The sequence below is a fragment of the Pezoporus flaviventris genome, unplaced genomic scaffold, assembly GCF_033815535.1.
Source record: "Pezoporus flaviventris isolate CSIRO_AGI_PZ_B2104156 unplaced genomic scaffold, CSIRO_AGI_Pfla_v1 ptg000158l, whole genome shotgun sequence".
NCBI classification, from domain to species: Eukaryota; Metazoa; Chordata; class Aves; order Psittaciformes; family Psittacidae; genus Pezoporus; species Pezoporus flaviventris.
Genome location: NW_026892706.1, coordinates 451,792 through 473,156, shown reverse-complemented (window position 1 = coordinate 473,156; position 21,365 = coordinate 451,792). Strand labels below are relative to the sequence as shown.

At 57.0% G+C, this 21,365-nt stretch overlaps 3 protein-coding genes across 4 annotated transcripts in view; 2 read left to right on the top strand and 1 right to left on the bottom strand.

Annotated features, from left to right (window-relative positions):
• The window catches only part of RBFOX3 (RNA binding fox-1 homolog 3), a 137,629-nt gene extending 122,329 nt beyond the window's left edge, over nucleotides 1–15,300 (bottom strand). The window contains exon 1 of the mRNA XM_061479832.1: nucleotides 15,081–15,300. The gene's annotated coding sequence lies outside the window, so the exon portion shown is untranslated. The remainder of the gene's footprint in view (nucleotides 1–15,080) is intronic.
• Nucleotides 5,161–9,886, top strand: ENPP7 (ectonucleotide pyrophosphatase/phosphodiesterase 7). The gene is made up of 5 exons (XM_061479924.1): nucleotides 5,161–5,401; nucleotides 7,304–7,449; nucleotides 8,202–8,822; nucleotides 9,307–9,520; nucleotides 9,798–9,886. The coding sequence occupies exons 1-5, from the start codon at nucleotides 5,161–5,163 to the stop codon at nucleotides 9,884–9,886; spliced, it is 1,311 nt and encodes a 436-aa protein (XP_061335908.1).
• Nucleotides 15,301–16,100: 800 nt separating the features above from the next.
• CBX2 (chromobox 2) lies at nucleotides 16,101–21,137 on the top strand. Of its 2 annotated transcripts, none has more exons than XM_061479914.1 (5): nucleotides 16,101–16,242; nucleotides 16,329–16,372; nucleotides 16,871–16,936; nucleotides 17,974–18,040; nucleotides 18,444–21,137. In XM_061479914.1, exons 1-5 carry the CDS (start codon nucleotides 16,171–16,173, stop codon nucleotides 19,821–19,823), a joined length of 1,629 nt encoding a protein of 542 aa, XP_061335898.1. In that variant the 5' UTR covers nucleotides 16,101–16,170; the 3' UTR covers nucleotides 19,824–21,137. The 2 variants fall into 2 exon arrangements, with proteins under 2 accessions (XP_061335898.1, XP_061335897.1); XM_061479913.1 differs by having other exon boundaries at nucleotides 17,974–18,043; nucleotides 18,483–21,137.
• The last annotated feature ends 228 nt before the right edge of the window (nucleotides 21,138–21,365 follow it).

Below are 21,365 nucleotides of genomic sequence, written 5' to 3'. Positions count from 1 at the left end.
AAAGAGAAAGGCTACTGGGTGTTCATATGTTCTTGTTGTATTATTTAAGAGAAACCATTTGAGAGCACAGGAGCAGCAGTGTCTGCTCCCAAAAGGAGGAAAAATAATGGAGGGGAATATTTGCAAAAAGCTCAGTTAAGTAAATATTTTATACCCAATAATGTTACGGCTTTTGAATGATACATGCAAGGGAGTTGAAAGGAGGTGAGGCACAGAGCGAGGCAACACAGCTTGTGTGGTGTGAGGTGAGTATGGAGGTGTTTGAGGGAAGGCAAAGGAGAACACCGTGCGCTGCCAGTGCCTCTCACCAGGGCTGGGAGAGCAGCAGTGAGGGAGGCACCACCAGGATGGAAAGGAGTTCAGTGTAAAGTCCCTGGCAGCCCAGTGAGAGGCAGGATTTGCTGTGCAGAGGCAGGGTACAGCACAGGGTGCCCAGGAGGCTCACAGCCCTCCTGAAGCATTGGGAACAGTGGATGCCCCATTGCTTTGCTTGAGAGAGAAGCAGACCTGAGAGGGGGCATGGGAGCAGGGACCAAGGGGCAAAGAACTGGAAGGCAGAGGGACTGCCCTGGCCAGGAGGATGGGGGAGGCAGGGAAAGCAGAAGGGAAGGCAGGCAAGGCTGGTGACTGAGGAGGCAAGCAGAGCCAGCATAGAGGAGGCTGTGACCAGTCTCTCTGACCAGAGGAATTCTCCTCCAGGCAGGCAGCAGCACAGGGTGAGCATCTGGCACAAGGCAAGCACAGAAAGGAGTAAAATACCATTAAGTATAATAAGAAATGTACTTAATCAATGAGCTCTGCAGCTGAGATCAATGGGAGGCAGACACAGCCATTAGCTAAGAAAGCTGAGAAAGAGCCCCAGGCTCTGATGGAGCAGTCAATGCTGGGTTTAACCAAGCAGCAGAGGAAAGGTTCCAAGGGGGGAGCAGAGCCTGACCCCACGCTGCTCCTCTGGGCTCAAATCCCCAACAGGGAGCAGGAAGAGGAGCCAAGGCCAAAGCCTGGTGCTGGGACTGTAGACCAGGTATTCATCATGATGATGAGTGCAAGAGAGGGAATGGGACCACTGCTGGCAAGGAAGAGGTTCTAGAGCACCTCATCATCATCCAGGGACATCACTTGGGCATGGAGAGCAAGAGCCAGGGGCCTTCTCCAGTGGACGAAAGGCTCCAGTGAACTTCAGGCACTGGCCATTGCCCCAGAAGGGGATATGGGACTTCTGTGAGCGAAGCCTCACCCACCCCACTCTTTCCTCTCTGCTCTTGTCCCTATTCTCACCTCAAGCTCTGTGCTGGATTGCTCCCCAAGGACCACCTCATGGAAGAGCTTCAAACTAGATGGTGAAGAGGTCACCCTCCCAAGAAGGTTTTGCACCAACCCATGTAAACAGAGGTGCTGCTGACCCTGGGGCTGTGCTTTAGGCAGAGTTTCTGCATGCACCCATGAAGAAGAATAAAGCAGCAACTCAATGGCAGGCTCCCTTCTCCCCTGGGTTGAACTTAGAGCCCTGATCCCAGAAGGCTGCTCCTGGCCCTCTTGCAGCACAGGGCATGTGTTTCATCCACACGTGTCACCAGACCCTACAACTGCCACTGCAGGCTGTGCACCATCCCGCTTCCCAGAGCCCGCAGCCCCATGGTGGACCCAACTGGGGGTGACCCAGGCATGGGATGTGGGGGTCACGGTGCTGCATCACCTGCCCCTGCTTAGCCTCAAACACTGACCACGTGTCCATCAGACCCAGCCCAGCTCCCTCCCCACACGTCCCTCCCTCCGGACCCAACGAGCAACACTCGGGGATGGGGGGGAATTACCGGGGGTTAAGGCACTGCGGGAGAGAAGAGGGCACTCCCGAGGGGGTGATGGGGCATCACCGGGACCCCCGCCCGCTACCGCCGGACCCGCCGCTCCCTCGGGACGCCCCGAGACCCCGCCGGCGGCTTAATAGCGCCACCTGGCGGCCGGGTCCGGCGCAGGCCCGCGCTGCCGCGGATGCGGGGCTCCGAGGGAGCAGGTTCAGGGGGATTAGACCCGAACTCCGGTACCGACACCCAAGCCCTGCTCGAGAGCTCCCGGCAGCAGCCGAAGCCTCTTTCCCAACCTCCCTAAGCCTTTTCCAGTCTTCCCGAGCTGCCCGGCGGGAGCACCCTTCTCCTCAGCGCTCCAGCCAAGCCTGGGGCTGCTCCTGGCTTTTGGTTACGAACAGCACCACCCTACCCCTACCGCTCTGCTCCTGGCTTTGAGGCCGTTACCAGTTCTTTTACCACCTGCTGGTGCTCCACACCCATCAGCTCTACCCAGCTACCCCTGCTGCCTCCCATCCCCAGCAGCTCCCTCACCCACCCAGTAGGTTCACACACCCCTCACAACCACTCAGACCCAGCTGTAGAGCTCCTCCTGGCTCTGCTCGCCTGGGCACCATTAGGACTTGAACCAGGACATCCCAGCTCCAGGTATCCCGGTGGTGCTCACAAGCATACCCAGGCCCAGGTTCTGGGGCAGTCACGTGCTGGGGGCCAAGAAAAGCATTGTGGACATGCAGCGCTTGTCTGAGCTATACCACACAAAGAGCAACCCAGGGCACCTCCAGCTGCTTTATTCAACTCTCTCCTCACCCTCCCGGACATCTTCCCCCTCTTTCCAACAAGCTCCATATGCAACACCTTAGCAACCAGGACCATGCAACCAACCTGCAGAGCAGAGCTGCTCCAAGCAGGACAGTAAGGCAAGGAAAAGAAAATCCAAACTTGCTTTTCATCAACGAATCCTCCATGTCCAAGTGCCCTGTTTCCCACTGCACAATGCCGGGGAGGGGGCTGCAGCTCAGCCCTTCCCCCAGGACAGCAGCCACACACCCTCCCAAAGACCCCACAGATGTCCATCCTACCTCTCCCGAAGTGGCTCAGACCCAGGGCTCTGCCATCCTTCCCATTCCCAGCGCTTCCTCCCTCTGCACTCAGGCACAGCAACACCAGAAGTGCTCTAGAGGGTGTGCAGGGCTTTTATAGTAGCCCCAGCACCTCCCTGCAGCCAGGCTCAGCTGTGAGGCCCCGGCATCATCAGTCCCATCACTGGGAGCAGCTGTGGCCACAGCTGAGAATCCTGCAGGTTGATTTTCCATTTGAAAGTAAAAAATGAAGAAGGAAAATGGCCTGGTCCTGCCTGACCGAGCTGCTCCCCCTGCACAGACCCCACCAGCTGCAGGGAAGCTGCAGCTTTACCCACAGGGTGCTGGGCACATTGCTTTTTCCAAAGGCTGAGCCCCTGACCCCAGCCAAACAGGGCAGTTCCAGTGGCAAGAGACTTCTCTGGGCTCCTGATTTCTATTTTCCAGCCCCTTCATCTGTCTTCTCTGAGTTATTTGGTACCCAAGCATGGGGGGGGGGGGGGGGGCATTCTCAGCCTGAACACACCTGAACAGGGACCACCTTCCCCAGTTAGTGCAGATGTGACCTGGAGTGACCACAGCCCCTTGGGCACATCTGCCTATGGATGAGCGCCTTAGTGCAAGATAAACCACATCAGCCCTTTTAACTGGAGGATGACAGCGTTCCCAGGCAGGGTGGCCAAAGGTGATGCTCTTTATCTGTGCCTATTGCTCCTCAGATACCAAATATCAGAAGGGGCCTTGAGACACTCCTGTTACTGCATATTCCTCTGAGATTAGAGCAGTGCTGCCTCCTCTCTAGCCTCTTCCCTCCCAGCCGAGCTGATGAACACGATAACTTATCGGGACCTTCCCCTGCGCTGTTAGCAGTGGCATGGACACTTATTGACCCACCTCAGAACAACACACTGAATATTTAGAACTTTCCCTGTGCTTGGTACATGATAACATCTTTATCATATGAGCCCTTTAAACCCTCAGTGCCTGCCAGGACCCTCTGTCCTTGCTGGAAGGACAATATTGGACCCAGGGCAGCAAACACTGATAACAAAATAGTCCTTGAGTGAACTGCAGCACCAGGGCTGGCAGAGGAGGCTGCTCAGCTCCTGTGAACTCAAACCTCTCACAGTGTCCTTGCACGACCCTGAGAAACACAAGCACAGGGGAAGAGGCGACCGAGATGTTGATGCACCCTGAGGAACTGGTCCAGATGGGAATACTCAGGGATGCTCGTGTCTACAGAGAAGCAGGAAGGACGAATGGTGGCATGTGTGTGAGACTCATCTGCCCAGCTCACCCCCGGGGCAGAAATGCCAAGGGATGAGCCCAGACAATGCCAGGGAAACCATGGCTCTGCATGGCGAGGGAGGGGATGGTTGGGCAATTGGGAAGCAAAGCACCAAGGAATAAATCTGGAACCTGAGCCGAGGGAGCTCAGCAAAGACACAAAGGCTGTGAGCTCAGACCCGGGGGAACGAGGGCAACCTCTGATACATATATACACAAAAGCCTTAAACTCAGCTGAGAAATGGGTTGTCAGCAATGATTAAACCCCAGAGAAGTCATAAAGCAGCAGCTATTGATAAAACGGGATGCTGATAACGCACAGCTCATCAGTGAATAAGCAGATGAGGGTCACCCATGGTGAGCAGCAGAGCCAGGACAGCAGGGGCTGGGTGGTGGCACACAGAGGCTTCTGAGCCAGGCTCACCCTCTGCAGCATCCCTGGGGGCCGATGGTGTGGCCAGGATCAGGAAAGAGCCTCTTTCCCCAGTGTGTAGCTCCACAAAACCACACTGAGAACCTCCAGTAAATCCAAGCTCCTCTGGAACCCCTGAGCACCCCTCTGGAGGTGGAGGGGCGGCCCTGGGAGGGGGAGAGTTGCCTTTTGAAGCTGAACTGCTGACCCAAGAGCAGGGCAGCACAACCTGCAGGGAGCCAGCTCAGGGAGGAGGAGGTGGCAGGCGCTGGGGGGAGGCAGGTTTCACACAGGCAGCCTCCCGCCACGGGAGCGGGTCTTCCCCTCAGCACTGGGAGAGCACCCAATGCCACCGATGGAGGAGGCAGGTCCAGTGCCTGACCCAGGAGATGGAAGTTAACGCACTTGAGTTAGACGAAATCTAGAGAGGCTCATTCCGATGTGAAGTGCTGACTGAAGCCATGCACCTGATCAGCAACTGCCAGATTAGATAAGAACTGAACTTGGTGCCACCCCGCATGTATTAATGGGAGCTCTCTGGATGTCTGGGCTGTTCCAGCTCAAGGGCATGAAGATGTTCCCTTCACTGGGGTTCCTATTTGCTGCTCTCTCTGTAGCAAGATGCATCCCTGTGCAGCAGGTTCCCAGCCGCAGCAAAGTCCTCCTGGTGTCCTTTGATGGCTTTCGGTGGAACTACGACCAGGACGTGGACACCCACAACCTGGACGCCATGGCTGCAGAGGGGGTGAAGGCTCAGTACATGACTCCTGCCTTCATCACCATCACCAGCCCGTGCCACTTCACACTACTGACCGGTGAGTGCCCCCAGCCCCAAGCGCACGGCAGCAGTGCAGGCTGGGGAAGGCCAGGTTTGAGGCTTGGGGATCAGTGAAGGACGTGAAGTAGAGCAGCCACCCAGCATCAGCGTGAGAAGCTGGAGAATGGAGACCGGGCAGCAACTGCTGCAGAAAGTGGTAGAGCTGGAGCTGTACTGAGCCCAGGCAAACAGCACCAGATGCTGTAGGAATTACGCAGCCACCACCTAGATCAGGGTAGGAATTATAGAGGCCACCCCAGCAGAGCTCACCCTAAGTTCTGCTTTAACAACATATCAGATTAACTCTTTTGCACAGATTTACTCCTAATGCATGCAATGAGCAGCTCGAGCTGGGTGCCTGGCAGTTTTTACTGGATTTATAGTCTCTACAGGTTGCTTCATTTCTCAGTGGCACCTCTGCTCATCCAGTCCTGTTCACAGTCTGGGGTCTTCTCTTGCAGCCTCCAGACAGCCTTTTTGATGTGAGACGTTTCTCCATCCCATTTGGTCCCATCCAGAGGGACCTCGACAGGCTGGAGAGGTGGGCCCAGTTGGATGGGGCTTGGAGCAAGGTGTCCCTGCCCACGGCAGGGGGTTGGAGCTGGAGGAGCTTTGAGGTCCCTTTGAACCCAAACCATTGTGTGGTTCTGTGATTTCCTTCTCTTTCGTCCCATGATAGCTGCAGTTAAAGTTTACCTCTACCTCCCTATCTGCCAGGGCCACAAACAAGATTAAAGTACAATTGAAGCAGCCTGAGGCTTCCTTTGCTTTAAGCACTAGTGCTGAGCTGTGGCACAAATTAGCCTCTCCTGCAGTGTCCTCCCTTTGTTTTTATCAGTACACCTACACTACGTATATTATATAGGTGTCGAAGATCGATAGCCTTTAATCCATGTACATATTTGAGTACAACACATGCTACAGCACTGCAAACACTCAAATCTAATTACAAAGGCACCAACACAACATAACATTCCGTACAATACTGTCCTAACCCAGATTCCCCACTCAGGGTGTGAGAAGGCAAGAGCTGCAGAAGGGATAGAACTGAACCTGTCTTTATCAAAGGTAAATAGCAGCAGCCCAGCCCATAGCCTCCTTCAATAAGATAAATTATTTTTGAGACAAGGGAGGCGCACTAAATGTAATCTGTCTGGACTTCAGTAAGTATTGGATCCAGTGGCACATGGGAAATCATTAGTTAAGATGGAGAAGATGAAGATCCATACAAAATCTCTAATATGGGAAGTACAGAGCTACAGGGGAGAGGAGGGCAGGTGATGCTGAGAGGAGATTGTCGGGCTGCAGGGAGGGCAACAGGGGAATTCCTGAGGAATCCATTTCAGAGCCAATCTTATTTAAGATTTTAATTAATAACCTTGGCATAAAAGAGTGGAACATGCTAATGAAATCTGCTGATGGGAAAAGGCAGGGAGGCACCGTCAATGTAAGGGAGGATGGGGATACAGTGCACAAGTAACTGCAGTCTTCGGGACCAGAATAATAATAATAGCATGAAATATAATAGTACAGAGGGCAAGTCTGCCATTTCTAAAGGGAGTTTCTACTGCATGCCCACCTCTGCTGTGAGCAGCAGAGAGAGCAAAACACCAAAGCCATTAGTGAGACGCAGGATAACGGGGAGCCCCATTCATGCTGAGAAGGGCAGGGGCAATCTTAGGCAGCACCAGCACTTTCAGGGGTGCTCGGGGCCCAGATGAGACCTGCTTGGCATCAACCCCTGACGTGAGGAGCAGGCACCCCCCGGCATCATCCCCTGCCCTGGGAACTCCCCCTGGTACGAGGCAGAGGAGGAAGGAGGCAGAGGGAGAGCTGGGAGGGGAAGGAGAGGAAGAACCCCCCCCATCCACAGCCCCACTCAGCCCATCTCTCCCCACAGGGAGATACCTGGAGAACCACGGGGTGATCCACAACATGTGGTTCGACACCAGCACGGGGCAGAAGCTGCCCTACCACAGCACGCAAGGGGTGGACAGCTGGTGGGACAACGGCAGCCTGCCCATCTGGATCACAGCACAGAGACAGGCAAGTGCAGCCCCTGCCTCGCACCCACCGCCCTGCGGGATGCAGCCTCCTGCAGTAAAAGCTGCAGGCGAGCCCCCATCTCCAGTGGCCACGAGCTGACACCTCCTGCAAACAGCACGCAATGAGACCCGCAGGAACTGGAAGCCCAGACAGCACAGGAATAATTACGATCATTCTATTCAAAATAGCGAAAAGTAGTAGTTTTGTTTCAGCTCCATTAAGACATTAATGAAACTGGTTATTCTGCTGCTGTTAAAGAAACCTCAGCCAACTCCCTAGGGAGGACCAGGAGCCAGGACTGCAGCAAGGCTGTCCTAGATCCCCTTAGGCTTTGAACCTGGCTTTGGGACAGGACCTGAGGCTTGGCCCAAGACCTGTCCCTTTGCCTGTATTTACCTGCCAAATTGGCTCCACTGGTTTCAGGGTGAGCACTTACTGACTGGGGTAAAACACACCTGCACGTCCTCATGGCCAAGAGCCGGCAGGTCCATGAGAGGTACAGACAGGTCACTGTGTCCAAAGTTATAACCAGTGTTACCGATACAGTGAGAATCCAACAGGCAGGAGTTCTGGGAAGGGCAGAACTTCCAATTAATCCCTTTTAATTGGCAATAAGCAAAACCTCATTAGAAGCAGAGGTAGACATTAGGGGGCTTAATGAACTAACCATATTAGTAGGTGGTAGTGCTGATGGATGGAGATGATGCTGCAGAGTGAGCTCAGGTGAGTTTGTGCAATGTCTTCACTAACAGGGTTTAAAGACAGGCTCTATCTATTTCCCTGGAGGAAAAGCAAAGTACCAAGGGGAGGAAGTGAATATGAAGTTGGTGGAGCCCCTCCTGTTCAACTACAGCAATGAAACCAACTGGAGGCAGAACATCGACACCGCGATGGAATGGTTCACGGTGAACAACCTCGACTTCATCGCCCTCTACTTTGGTGAGCCGGACTCCACAGGGCACAAGTACGGCCCCGAATCCACGCAGAGGAAAAACATGGTCAGGCAGGTGGACAGAACCATTGGTTACTTGAGGCAGCGCATCCGGGAGAGCGGCCTGGAGTCAAACCTCAACCTCATCATCACATCTGATCACGGCATGGAGACTGTCATAAAGACCAACGAGATTCACATCCAGACTGTAGAGAACTTCACCTTCAAAGACATCCAGTTCGAGCTCTTAGATTATGGGCCCAATGGACTGCTGGTACCAAAAGAAGGAAAGTTAGAGCATGTGTACTCAGTCCTCAAAAACGCCCACCCAAACCTCCACGTGTACAAGAAAGCGGAATTCCCAAGAAGATTCCATTATGCCAACCACTCTCGGATCACCCCGCTCTTGCTGTACAGTGATCCAGGCTATGTGATCCACGGGGTAAGACATATGCACAGACACATCTTACTGTCTTGTGGGGATCTGCCTCTCTCCTCTGTCCTCATAGAACCCCAGCACTCACACTCCATTGATTCATCTCCCAATAACCACATGGCAATTCCAGCTCTGTGTAAAGATCTTCTCTGTTCAGAAGACAAAAGGTCCAGAAGTCTTGGAGCAGGACTTGCATGAACACAGAATATCAATTGCAGGGTCCTCTCCTAACCCAGCTTTAAGGCCCAAAGGCAGCTTCCCCCTGCAAAGCTCCTCAATACACCAAAATTTGGACGCCCTGACATTTAGGGAGGGAACTTGCAAGATGTGATTGCACAAGAGCTGTGTCTGGGCAGCACCCTCCAGCTTCCAGACTTCCGAAACTAAAGAAATGAGTGTTAAACCCAGTGGCTGGGAAACATGGCATGGAGGAGAGCACCTAGCTTGAGGCTGGGGATTTGGGCACTCACATCTTCCCTCTCCCTTTCAGAGGTACAAGGTCCAGTTCAACAAAGGGGAGCACGGTTTTGACAACGAGGCCATGAACATGAAAACCATCTTCCGCGCCGTGGGACCGGCCTTCAGGCAGGGGCTGGTGGTGGAGCCCTTCGAAAGCGTCAACGTCTACGCCCTCCTCTGCCGGCTGCTGGGCATCACCCCCGAGCCCCACGACGGCTCCTTGGAGCCCGTCAAGGCCATGCTGCGTGAGTGGGGCCACGGCACCGGCCACGCTGCAGCAGCGGAGCTGCGGCACGGGCTGCGCTGGGGGCGCGTAAGGACCCGCGCGGGGCGGGTCCGCGGCACCGGAGCCGCTCGGGGGCACCGGTCGCGCTCCACCGGGATTCCCGCGGGAACAGCGACCCCTGGCGGTCTCCGCCACCGCCGCGGAGCGGGCGGCTGCGGGCGCCGGTTCCCCGGGCGCGGGTGGGACCCGGCGCTGCCGCTCTCCTGGCCCCAGGCTAACGCTGACTCCCCCTCCAGGTTCCAGGGCTCCTCTGCCGCCCGCACAGGACCTGCCGGTGGTGCTGGGAATCGCTCTGGTGCTGGGATGCTGGGGAGGAAAGCGCTGACGCCCGTCAGAGGCAACTGAGGTAGGGGACATCCAGAGGAGCCCCTGGGTGCTCCTACCCAGGCAGGAGGCACCTGTCCCACTCCTTTGCGGTTTGCCCCTCTGTGAAACCACTCCCCACTCCCGGGAGCACAGCAGACCCTTTGCAACCCAGCAGAGGGATTTTTACTGCCCAGGTTGGCCTTGACACCATCAGTCTGCTCCATGCCTTCATGGTGACTGAAGACCCATCAGGACAAGTAATTCCCGATCCCATCTTCAGCATGGCACATTCCCAATGATACCCACAGGCTGCATGTACCTGAAATCCACATGCAGTGCTGTGCCCTCCTGTCTTGACAGCCCCCGGCTTCTAGGCAACCCTACCAGAGGAGATGAGGAGGGATGCAGATCATGAAGACAACCAATCCTGGTCTCAGATCATTGCAGAGTTCCCGAAACCTCCCCACATGAGTGATTCATGCTCCTCACAGATGACTGAATCCCAGGGGAGATGCCTCTCCCAAGCTTTGGGGTGCTCACTGGGATATGCTTATGCCCAGTCTGACTTTGACAAAGTCTGCATTACCCCAATGTCTCCATCGGCTCAAGGTATCATACAATCGCAGACTTGAGTTGGAAGGGACCTTAAAGCTCATTCAGTTCCAATCCCCTGCCAGGGGCAGAGACACCTTCCACTAGAGCAGCTTGCTCCAAGCCCTGTCCAACCAGCGTGGGTTGGACCAGGAACAGTTAAAACATGTTGAGCATTCAAAGCAATTAAATGTATTTGTCTGAAAGTACCAGGAGCCTCCTGAAAATGGCACTGGGCAAAGGCAGTCTTCCAGCCTGGGAGCCTCGAAGGGATCCCAAAGTCAATCGGTGCTTCCAGCCCCTGCCCCAAGAGCCCTGGGTGCCCTCAGCACCGCTCTGCCTGTCCCTTACAGCTGTGGAGAAAAATAATGGGAAAAACCCACCTGCAGGATGCCCCATCCCAGCCCTGCTCCTGGCTCTTCCATGGGGCATTATGGGGGCAGGTCCCCAGACCCCATCCCAGAGGCTGAAGCTCCCCAGCCCTGTGCCTCATCTCATGGGCTCGATAAACATCTGTTGCCATAGAGACTCGCACAGCGCCTTCCCGCATCGCCTTCACCAGCCCATGAAACAGGAGACGCGCTTGGGAAAACAGGAAGAAAATGTTTGGCTTGAAACCGTGCTGGGGGTGGGGGTCAGGCCTGCAGCACACTCCGAGCCCGGCACAGAACCACGGCGAGGCTCTGGAAGGGGAGCACAGGGGCCAGAGCTGCAGATGCTATTGCAAATACAGCAATATTAATAGTGCAGCAGCTGCCCTATAGAACCCCAGACTGGTTTGGGTTGGAAGGGACCTTAAAGCTCATCCACTTCCAGCCCTGCAGAGCTCATCACTCAGTTTTGCCAGGCTCCATGTGCCAAAGCTCACTGGGTGCCCAGAGTCGGATGCAACTGGTACAGAGCAGGATGCTCGTAGGGCTGGTCCTATCCTAGCTCCTAGCCCCAGGCAGGTAACACGGAGCTTATAGTGGCCAACCAACCTCCTAGCAGGAATCCTACCTGATAGCTGGGGTTTGCCTCAGCTGTGGATGGAAATTCAGCTCCGGATTCAGCAGGCAGCGTTCCAGTGAGACAGGGCTCTGACAGGAAAACCTCTCTGGGGCGGGCACTGCTTCAGTTGAAGAACGAACCTGCTGAACCCCTACCAGAAAGATTCCCCTTGCCCACGAAATCACAGATGTACCTTGGAGCAGCTCCTGCTGCTCGGAGAGGGGCGGGGAACAGAAAGGGAGCTTTGAACAGGGCACTCCAAGATCCGTACTGCAAAAGTATTTGGGGCTACACCGATGCAATACCGGGTCAGTACCGGTGCGCTGCTGGTGCATTGCCGGCTATACCGGTGCAGTACCGGCAGCCGGCGGGCGAGGGCTCCCGAGCCGCGCTCTCCCCGGAGAGCCCGGTACCGGCGGGGTGGGGGGCGCTGAGCATCTCCCCTAACTCGCCGCTCGCCCGGAGCCATCGGCTTCCGTCGGGTCCGGTGGCTCCCACGGGAGAACCCAGTCCCTCCTGCTGCACAGTCCAGGACCCACCTCGGGCAGCTGCTGGCCCCGGGGTGCTCCCGGCGCTCGGCACCCATTGCAGCCCTGGGACTGCACCAAGTGATGCCCCGGAGAGCCACATCCCACACTCACTTCCATCTTCTGGCCCTTTCCTCCAAAGCAGCCCCGGCATGCAGATGCTTCACATCCCAGGCTGGAGGGGTGAGACAGATCCTTCACCGTGGGGTGAGGATGTTTAGCCCCACAACCCCTAGGTTTCTGGAAGACACTGTCCAGTTTAAGGAAAGCCTTTAAGGCTTTAAAGCCTTACAAAGGCCTTAAAGGGCTTTCCCAGCCCTTCCTTTGCATCTCACACCTCGTGCGCTTTCGCTGTGTCACATTTCCACCAAACATTTGCCCAACCAACAAAGCCCTGCCTGGCGTCTCCAGCAGACCCGGCACTGGTTTGTGCAGAGATTCCCGCTCCATGGAATCCTGCATATCCCCCCGCCCTCCTGCCCCCAAATAATTCATTCCCTTCCCTGGGGCTGGGGGTCACACAGTGGGGAGAGCCCTGCTGCGTCTTGCAGCCCAATTTGCTATGCATTTCCACACCATTTGCTTCCCTTTCTTTTTCGTGCACTGGAAAGATGCTTGCTGCCCAGGGGTCCCAACTGCTCCAAGATGGTAACGTAACCACAAGCACACACGTATTTATTTATGGCACACACACAGCTTGCAGGAAAACTGCTGCATCCTGAAATGCCCGATCTGGGGGTAGCACGTGCCCCTACAGTTCCCACTGCCACACGATGTGCTCTCTGGTCATCCCATCGCACACACTGCACAGCTCCATCCCACCTGCAGTGCCCAAATGACACAGATCCCTGTGCTTCAGTTGGCTGCTGCCTTAGAAAAACAACCACCATTCACCCACAGCAACATGGCCACAGTGGCCCCAGCTTCATGCTCTGGAGCCGGGCACATTGCATGTACTTGGCATCCCCTAGGAACCTCCCAGTGCTGTGATCCTGATCCCTCACTCAGGCAGCCCCGAGCCGGTGGCACGGGAGGGAAGCCCCTGACGTGCTCCTTTTTCCTGTGGGGAGCAGGCAGAAAGACAGAGGTCCCATGGGATGGCCACACTCTCGAGGCCCCTGCGCCTCCCTGGCCACAGCCCATTGCTCTGGGCACCCCAGGGAACAACTGTGTCACCCAGTGCTGGTATAAATCCCAATGGGATGGGTCCTCACTACTGCAGCCCTGCTCAACATGGCCACTCCAAACCCTGCAATGAAAGCCAGAGTCCTAACAGGAAGGTTTGATCCTCAGGTGGACACCTTCCTCCAACAGCAGAGCATGACAGCCCCCTGCTAGCAGCATAGCCCAGGTTACACAGCATTCCTGGGATGTCCAGCATACCTGGGAAGAGCTACAAATCTTGTTCCACTGGATTAGTCCAGGGATTTGAGCCTGGGGGCTTTTTAGGACTCCAAAGGTTTTCTCCACAACTGCCAAGTTAACTGGCTCCCCTGTCACCTACCTCAGCTGGAGCGGGGAACGTGGCAGCCAAGTTATCTACTGCCTGTTCCCAAGTTTCCCCGGATGGAAGCACAGAACTCAGCCCATCATCCCTCACACGTGGAGCAGCAGCAGCAATGGGCATCTCCCACTGCATCCCCCCAGCAGCAGGAGGCAGAGCTGGGCAGGAAGCACTCATGGACAACTTCAAATCTTTTCATCACTAGAACATCCTGCAATGGCACCGAGGAAGCCGGGCAGTGGGACCAGCACCCCTGGCGTTGGAAAGGGAGGGCAGTGGCACTCACTTGGTCACTGCTGAGCCCAGGAGCAAACGGTCTGAGCCACAATGCAACAACTGACAAGATCCCAACGCAGAAACACACGCAGGGTTTGCATCCACTGCCTGTCTGTGTAAACCTCCAAAGCCACGAGTTTGGGCTTTCTAAAGCTCACATCAATTGGGTTTCTTTTCCCTTTTCTGAGAAAAAGTGAGATTTTTCGTTTCCCCACACAGCTCCATTAAAGACATCAGATCTCAGGAAACCTGGGATCAGCCTGGGAAAGCAGAGCAGACACAGCCTGGGCTCGGTGTGCTTTGTGTTAGAGGAAACACCCGCTCCGCCTCAGCCGTCACATCCAGCTTTCAAACAACACAAAGTAAGGGGCAGCTCCCAGCTGGGGAGAGCTGGCAGGAAGCAGGAGCCCACCACGGCCCATGTGCCCACTGCGACCAGTCCCCGTGAACCCCAGGGATGTAATGGGATTTCCAGCCCATGGAGCAGCACAGTCCTTTTCCACAACAGGGTAAAAAGGGGACTTGTCTCCTCGCTGACACAGAGGCATGAAAGAAATACGGGCTGTTGCTGGAGAGGAACCGCTCAGGCTGGCACGAATGGTGGGAATGAAGCTGCTGAAAAAGCCCCGGGCCAGGCACCAGCCGTGAGCACACGCTCCACCCTCAAAGAGACCCCAGTGTCAGGCACAGAGTCCCCCTGCTCACATCACCTCTTCCTCCTTGCTCCAGGAAGGGATGAGCTATTCTACTCCTGTATCCTCATGGGAGCTCAGGAATGCCAGCACCCACCCGACGTTACCCAAATCGGGCCTCATCTCCCGGTGGTGCTCATCCCAGCACCAGCATCCAGACCCCGGCCAGCCCCACACACTTGGTATGGCTGGTCCCAGAGCTGCCATGAAGGGTGCAGTGCCCGCATGCTGCTTGTGCACGCAGAGGGAAGGTCGCCCGTGGGTTTAAGACGCACAGCACACAAAGAGCAGGGCTGATGGAAGGTGAATTAACTCCAAAGGGAAAGCGCAGCGCAGGGTTACGTTTCCAAGTCACCTTTGGGTAACAAAATGCTTCCAGCGTTTCTCCTGGTCAGTGAACAGCCGCAGTAATTGCAAAAGGAAAACAATAAAGAGGCTCAGTGCACAGCCTCAGACAATTACCTTGCATCGAGCAGCACCCCAGGGACACCCACTGCCCTGCAGACCCCAAGGCAGCCCCACTACGGTACCCAAGCTACTGCTCCCCCTCCATCATGCCAGGGGTCCCCAGCAGTGACATCCTTGCCTCTAGCCTGGAGCTCACAGCACTTGCCTAACCCCGGCATCGCTTACCGGAGACGGTGCTGCCCAGGTTCCACGTGAGGCCCCGCGCGCAGGACACCCCATCGCCATCCACGTCCCGCTCAGCCGAGGGCCACCACAGCCACCGCGACGCCGCCGGCGCGCCGGACACTCAGTCCCCCCTGGCTCCGGCACGGTTAACGGCGGGCTGCGGGCCGGCGGCTGCCAACTCCCCGAGGTGCTGACTCATCTTCTTCCATGCACCATATTTCATCGCTCCACGCCCACCGCGCACAACCGCCGGGTAGCAGCTCCTCACGCTGCCTCGCACGCCCCGGTGGCGTGCGGGGCTGCGGCGGGGTCACAGCCGCGGCGCGTTCAGTAGCACGGCTCAGTCTGCCACCATAGCTCGATTCACCGGCACGGCTTGGCTCGGTAACACAGCTCCGTTTGCCGGCACCGCTTGGCTCATTAGCCCGGTTCGGCAGAGGGGAAGGATAATGGGTCAAGCCCCCGTTGTCTTCAAGCCTGGGTCTGACCCGGCGAGATGGTGTTTAGGGGTATCGCCCCCCTCCCCCCCGCGGAAACACGTTTTATTATATTGCAACCCACAACCAGACCCCGAACCAGATCCACAACCAGAACCGAACCAGAGCCACAACCAGAACCGAACCAGAGCCACGCCACAGCCGCCTGCTCGGGCTCGGCGGGGACCGGCGGAGACCAGCGGGGACTGCCCGCGACCCCGGGCTGCCCTCCCCAAAGCCGCTCGGTCCCCGGGAGGGACCCTCGGCCGCGGGACCAGAACCCCCCCGGCACAAAGCCCCGGTCCCCCCGCCCCATTGTCCCGCTCCGCCGGCGCGCGCAGGAAGAGGAGGGGTCGCGCGCAGACAATGCCTCCCCCCCTTTTGCCCCCACCGCCACCATCAAGCCCCGCCCCCCGCTTCCCATTGGCCGGTGCGGAATTTGGGGAGCCCCCCCCCCCAAACTACCCGCCCCCCTCCCTCCCGCTGCCGGGGGGCGCGCACGCGGCGATGGGGGGGGGGGGGGGCTGCGAGGCGGGAGCGCGCGCGCGTGGCCGCCATCGGGGGCGCGCCCGGGGGCTCCCCTTGTGTGTGTGTGTGCGTGCGGGGCCGGGGCCATGGAGGAGCTGAGCAGCGTGGGAGAGCAGGTCTTCGCCGCCGAGTGCATCCTCAGCAAGCGGCTCCGCAAGGTGGGACCGGCCGCGCACCCCCCCCAACCCCGCCGCACCCCCACACCCCCCCAACGCGCCTCTCGCCGTCTCTCTTCTCTCCGCAGGGCAAGCTGGAGTACCTGGTCAAGTGGCGGGGCTGGTCCTCCAAGTGAGCGGGGCTGCGCGGGGGGGGCTGCGCGATCGGTGCGCGGCCGCGGGTGCCGCCCGCCCGGCCGCTTTTGTTCGGGTCGCGCCGCTCCTTTTGTTTACAAATAAGCGCGGCCTCGGCCCGGCCCTCCCGCCGCCGCGTGGGGCTCGGATCGCCCCCAAGCCCCCTCCTCACACCGGGGGGGCCGGGCCGGGAATCCCCCCGTTAGCGGCGAGCCCCGCGCCCCCCGCCCTCCCGCTGCCACCGGAGCTCCCCTGGGACGCGCGGGGCTCGCCCATCCCCTCGGCGGCGCGGCCGCCCCCTCCCCGACCTGCTTCCCCCGGCCCCTTCTCCCGCGGCGGTACCGGTCCCCGGTGCGGGGATGCTCCGGCCCCAGCAGCACCGGGCGCACGGAGGGCCCGGCTGTCCTTGGGTGAACTTCCCGGTTCTGGGCCGCTAAGAGGGTGGGGGGGGACCCCCAGCCCCTGCTCTCCCCCAGCCCCGGGTCGTGTGTTACAGGCACAACAGCTGGGAGCCCGAGGAGAACATCCTGGATCCAAGACTGCTCCTGGCTTTCCAAAAGAAGTGAGCGAACTCTAAATATTTCTAAGGGAACGATAAAGTCAATTAACTTCTAATTGGCTGCGCGTGCAGTGGAAGTTGTGGAAACAAGAGCCCGGAGCTCGGCCCGTGCCTTTTGTGGCACGGCCCTTTTGTTCACCCCCTGAAATCACAGCCCAGGTCTGCCCAGCACGGCTCGGTTTTGCACCCACCCAGGGCTGGGTTTGCACTGGCTGCACAACAGGGACACGATGATGCCACAGAGACCTTTGGCTCCCGGTCCTGGTCCAATGACCGGGACCTCAATGGGGATTGCAGGACTGGGGACTTGGACAGCACGAAGTGCATTCATGGAGGGCACTTGTGAGAGGGAAAGGAGGTAACAGTGGGAGAAAATGGTGTCCTCTGCCCAGAAGCACCAATTGCACAGCAGGGATCAGGCATGGAGGTAGGAAGGTAGCCAGCTGGCTGTGATAATCACTGAGCTGCCAAATATTTTGGCTCCATGTTAATAAAAAATTGTGACAGTTTATGGTAAGATTTAATTATAATTTGTTTCTGGGTCCATTTTTCAAGAATAGAATCTGGTGGATAGTGCAGACAGCATGGTGCTTAACTAGCTGTACGTAGTGCAGCTTAACACCGTCCTTAACCAGAGATACAAAGTGCTGTAGTGCCCTGAAAACACTCTTGCATCACATCACATCCATGGTCCAACTCTTCTCTTGGCCTGTGCCAGCCCCACAGCGTGCATGATCCAGCCGCCATGTGGGGAAGTTTAACTTCCCAAGGCCCCAGGTTTCCAAGTTCTTAGGGCTCTTTGACTGCACTTGAGCACGGTGTGCCTATAAGAGAAGGGTTCAAGTGAGTGATATGCTGGGAACCCATAGGATCATGTGTCGGAATGAGTTAAGGACACTACCCAGGTGCTGGAGTGGGACCTGAACCTTCAGCATCCCCAGCAAGTGAGGGTTTCATGACAGAAGCAAGAGAGGAACCAGGCTGGTTTGGGATGGTTTTTTCTTCCCTGCAAACGTTGTCCTCAATCATTGTTTCTTCAGGGAGCACGAGAAAGAAGTGCAGAATCGGAAGAGAGGCAAGAGGCCCAGGGGCAGGCCCAGGAAACATGTGGTGAGTCTCGGTGCTTGTGGAAATCCACAGCCATGATGGTGCTGGAGGGCACCAGCACGTGTCTGTTCACAGCATAGGGTGGCGGCTGCTTGGGCTCCAGAGGGTGGTGAGGACACAGTGATGCCAGCAGGGGCTTTGGAAACTGCAGTGATGGATAGGGGGATGAGATTGCCTGCAAGGAGGACGTCCCTTCATCCCTGCAATGGTGGAGAAGGAGACAGAAGAGTTCCCTAGGTCCCACTTGGTATTTAAGCCTGGTTGGCTTTGCCCTGTGCGCTCCCCAACTCTTTCATGGCAGAGGATGAACAGATCAGCCAACATGGAGGAAGAACCTGTATGTGCCGAAGGCACCCAGACAGGCAACGCTAAAGGATTTGCAATGTCCGTAATGGCTCTTCAGGGATTTGTGTTAACTTCCCCTGTCTCCATTGCTTTGCAGGAACCAGAGATGCCTGTAAAAACTAAGTCAAGTAGCTCCTCTTCCTCCACATCCTCCTCTTCCTCCTCCTCTGATGAAGAGGATGAAAGCGACCTGGAAGCAAAGAGAGGTTCCCGCAGCAGAGAGACTCATCCAGTACCACAGAAGAAAGCTCAGATCCTGGTGGCAAAGCCCGAACTGAAGGACAGCTCCAGGAAGAAGCGTGGACGAAAACCTCTTCCCCCAGAGCAGAAAGCAGCTCGAAGGACCGTGAACCTGACAAAGGTGCTGAAAACATCCCGGAAGGAGGTGGGCAGCAGCAACAAGCTGATGGGGAAGCTGCAGCCCCAGCACGGCACACAGGGCTCGGGCATGGCCCTGCTGAAGGACCCACCGGGCACCTTGGCTGGGCTTAGCTCGGGGGGGTCATCAGCAGAAAACCTGCCCAACATGATGAAGAGCGGCTCCACGAGCCCAAACCGAGCCATCAGCTGGCAGAGCTCCATCGTGCACTACATGAACAGGATGTCCCAGAGCCAGAGCTCGGCCGAGAGCTCACCCCTGGGCAGGCTGGCGCTCAAGGCGCAGGCAGCCAGTAAAAGCGGCTTAGGGCTGGACTTAAAAATGAGGAACCAGAAAGCATCTGGAGAGCTTGGGCTGAGCACGCAGGGACCCAAGAGTGCCAAGGCTCTGGGTGGCGCTGGAGGGGACCAGAAGTCAGGGTTTGCTGCAGGAAGCCAAGTGCTACACAATGGCAGTAAGATGCCTGCAAGCTCGTCCAGCTCCGGCTCCCAGCCGGCCTCCAGCCAGGAGCTGAATCTCCAGGCTCTAAACCTCCAGAGTGTCAAAAATGGGCCGAACGTGGCCGGTGGGAGCAGCGTCCCCCGTCACCTCTGCACTGCCATGTCCAAAGGCGCCGGTGGTGGCACAGCTGCAAGTGCAGGTGCCGGTGGTGTGAAAGGCAGCACAGCGGGTGCTGGGTTGAATGCTGCCAGCTCGGGCTCGGGGGGGGACAGCAGCAAGAGCAAGAAGCAAACACACCGGGCAGGAGACAGGGACTTGGCCAAAGGCGGTGCAGCCGGCACGCAGGATGGGCACGCGGCTGCGGAGAGCCGCAAGCCAGCAGCACTCTCCGAAATGAGCACAGGTGATGAGACCAGCTCGGATTCGGACCGGGATTCGGCTTCCTTCCCGGGAGTGGGTCAGAACATGTCTGTCTCCATCCAGACCAATCAGGACTGGAAACCCACCCGCAGCCTGATCGAGCACGTCTTTGTCACCGATGTCACCGCCAACCTGATCACGGTGACAGTCAAGGAATCCCCCACCAGCGTTGGGTTTTTCAACCTACGGCAATACTGAGCCCAGGAGCATGAGAGGAGGAAGAGGGTCCTTCAGCCTCTCCCTCCACTTTGCCCAGCTCTTCCATCAGGGTTTTTCTTTCTTCGAGTGAATGCAGAGACCTGCTGGGACTCATGTCCAGAGAAGCTTGAGAGAGACGCAGTGAAACCTGCTCAGAACTGCCAGCGGGTCGATGGATCCCTCCCGGCTTTTCCCCATCCTCGCCTGGAGCAGCATCCGGAGCAGAGGCAGCTGATGCTGTTCTCCCGGAGCAGGGGCACTGGTGCTACCGGGGCTGCCAGGCTGGCAAGTTTTGAGCCAGGCTTCACTGAATGTGGGTTCCTTTGCTTTAGACCTTGAAACAGCTGCTGCCAAGGTCTGCAGCTCCCCAGCAGCAGGAGACGGGCCAGGCTTCTACTCAGGAGAGCAAGAGGAGATCCTTTTCTTTCCTCTGGGCTCCCCACGTGTCTGCCCCTGCACCGTGGCGAGCCGCAGGTCAATCCAAACGAGGCGGCCGCTGCTCGCAGCCCTGGGGCCAGCTGCATCCGGGGGTTTTTCAGGGTATGCTCAGCCCAGCCACCCCCCTGGGCCAGGTCACTTCCAATGATGCAGTCCACGACGTTCCTGTTGTGGTTTCCAGCTGATAGGGAAATATTGTTTACATTTTTTAATAAGGAAAAATCCTGGTTTTGTCTTTGAGGGAGAGGAATAAACCCCGTCGAGGGAAGGCTGAAGCCCAGGTGCCACCGACGGCGGGTGTCAAAGGAGCCTCTTTCAGAGCAAGGGATGCTGTTAGCAGGTACCTCTTTACTGCCTGCGGTCCTACCTTGGGAGCCAGAGAGCTGCTGATTTCTTCACAGTGACTTGATGGCAGAGGAGCTGTTTGAGGAGCTCTGCACAGGTGGGTTGGAGCAGGTGGAAGGGGAAGGAAAGGAGAAGGGGCAGGGAGCAGGCAGTAGGTACCCGAGGCTGTTGTTCCCTGAGGAGATGGAGACCCTGCAGCAGCCATTCACCTTTGTCTTGCCATCCTGTGCCAGCAGCTGGGTATTCATTTTGGCTCATGATTGCAAGCAATAATGGCTTTTTATGGAGGTTTTTTTTCCCTACTGTAGATTCCTCTTATGAGCCAAAATTAGCAGCAGTAATTCAGGCAGAGTTTAGTAGCATTCAAGGTCATTTTTGTTCTGCTATGGCTGAACTCTGTTCTCAGAGGAGATAAAAAGCCTGAACAAGGTTAGGAGGTGCCTCCAAAGGGCTTCCCACCAGCATCAGGGCTCCCCACGTGCTCGGGGCATCTTGCTTTGCCACAGGCAGGGACATTCACAGGGTCATCACATACAGAGAAGAATGGACCAAACTGCAGGTACAGGTAATTCTGCCACCACACACACTGCAGTTGCATTTGCTGCTGGTGGAACTGCAATTCTCAGGTGAAATGAAAATGCCAGCACTGGCTGGATGTGCTGCCTGGATCTTCAAGAGATGGATGGTTGCATGGATGGATGGAGGAACGGTACCGAGCAGTGGCCACAGCCTTTGCTGGATCAGCCTCCAGTGCTCTAC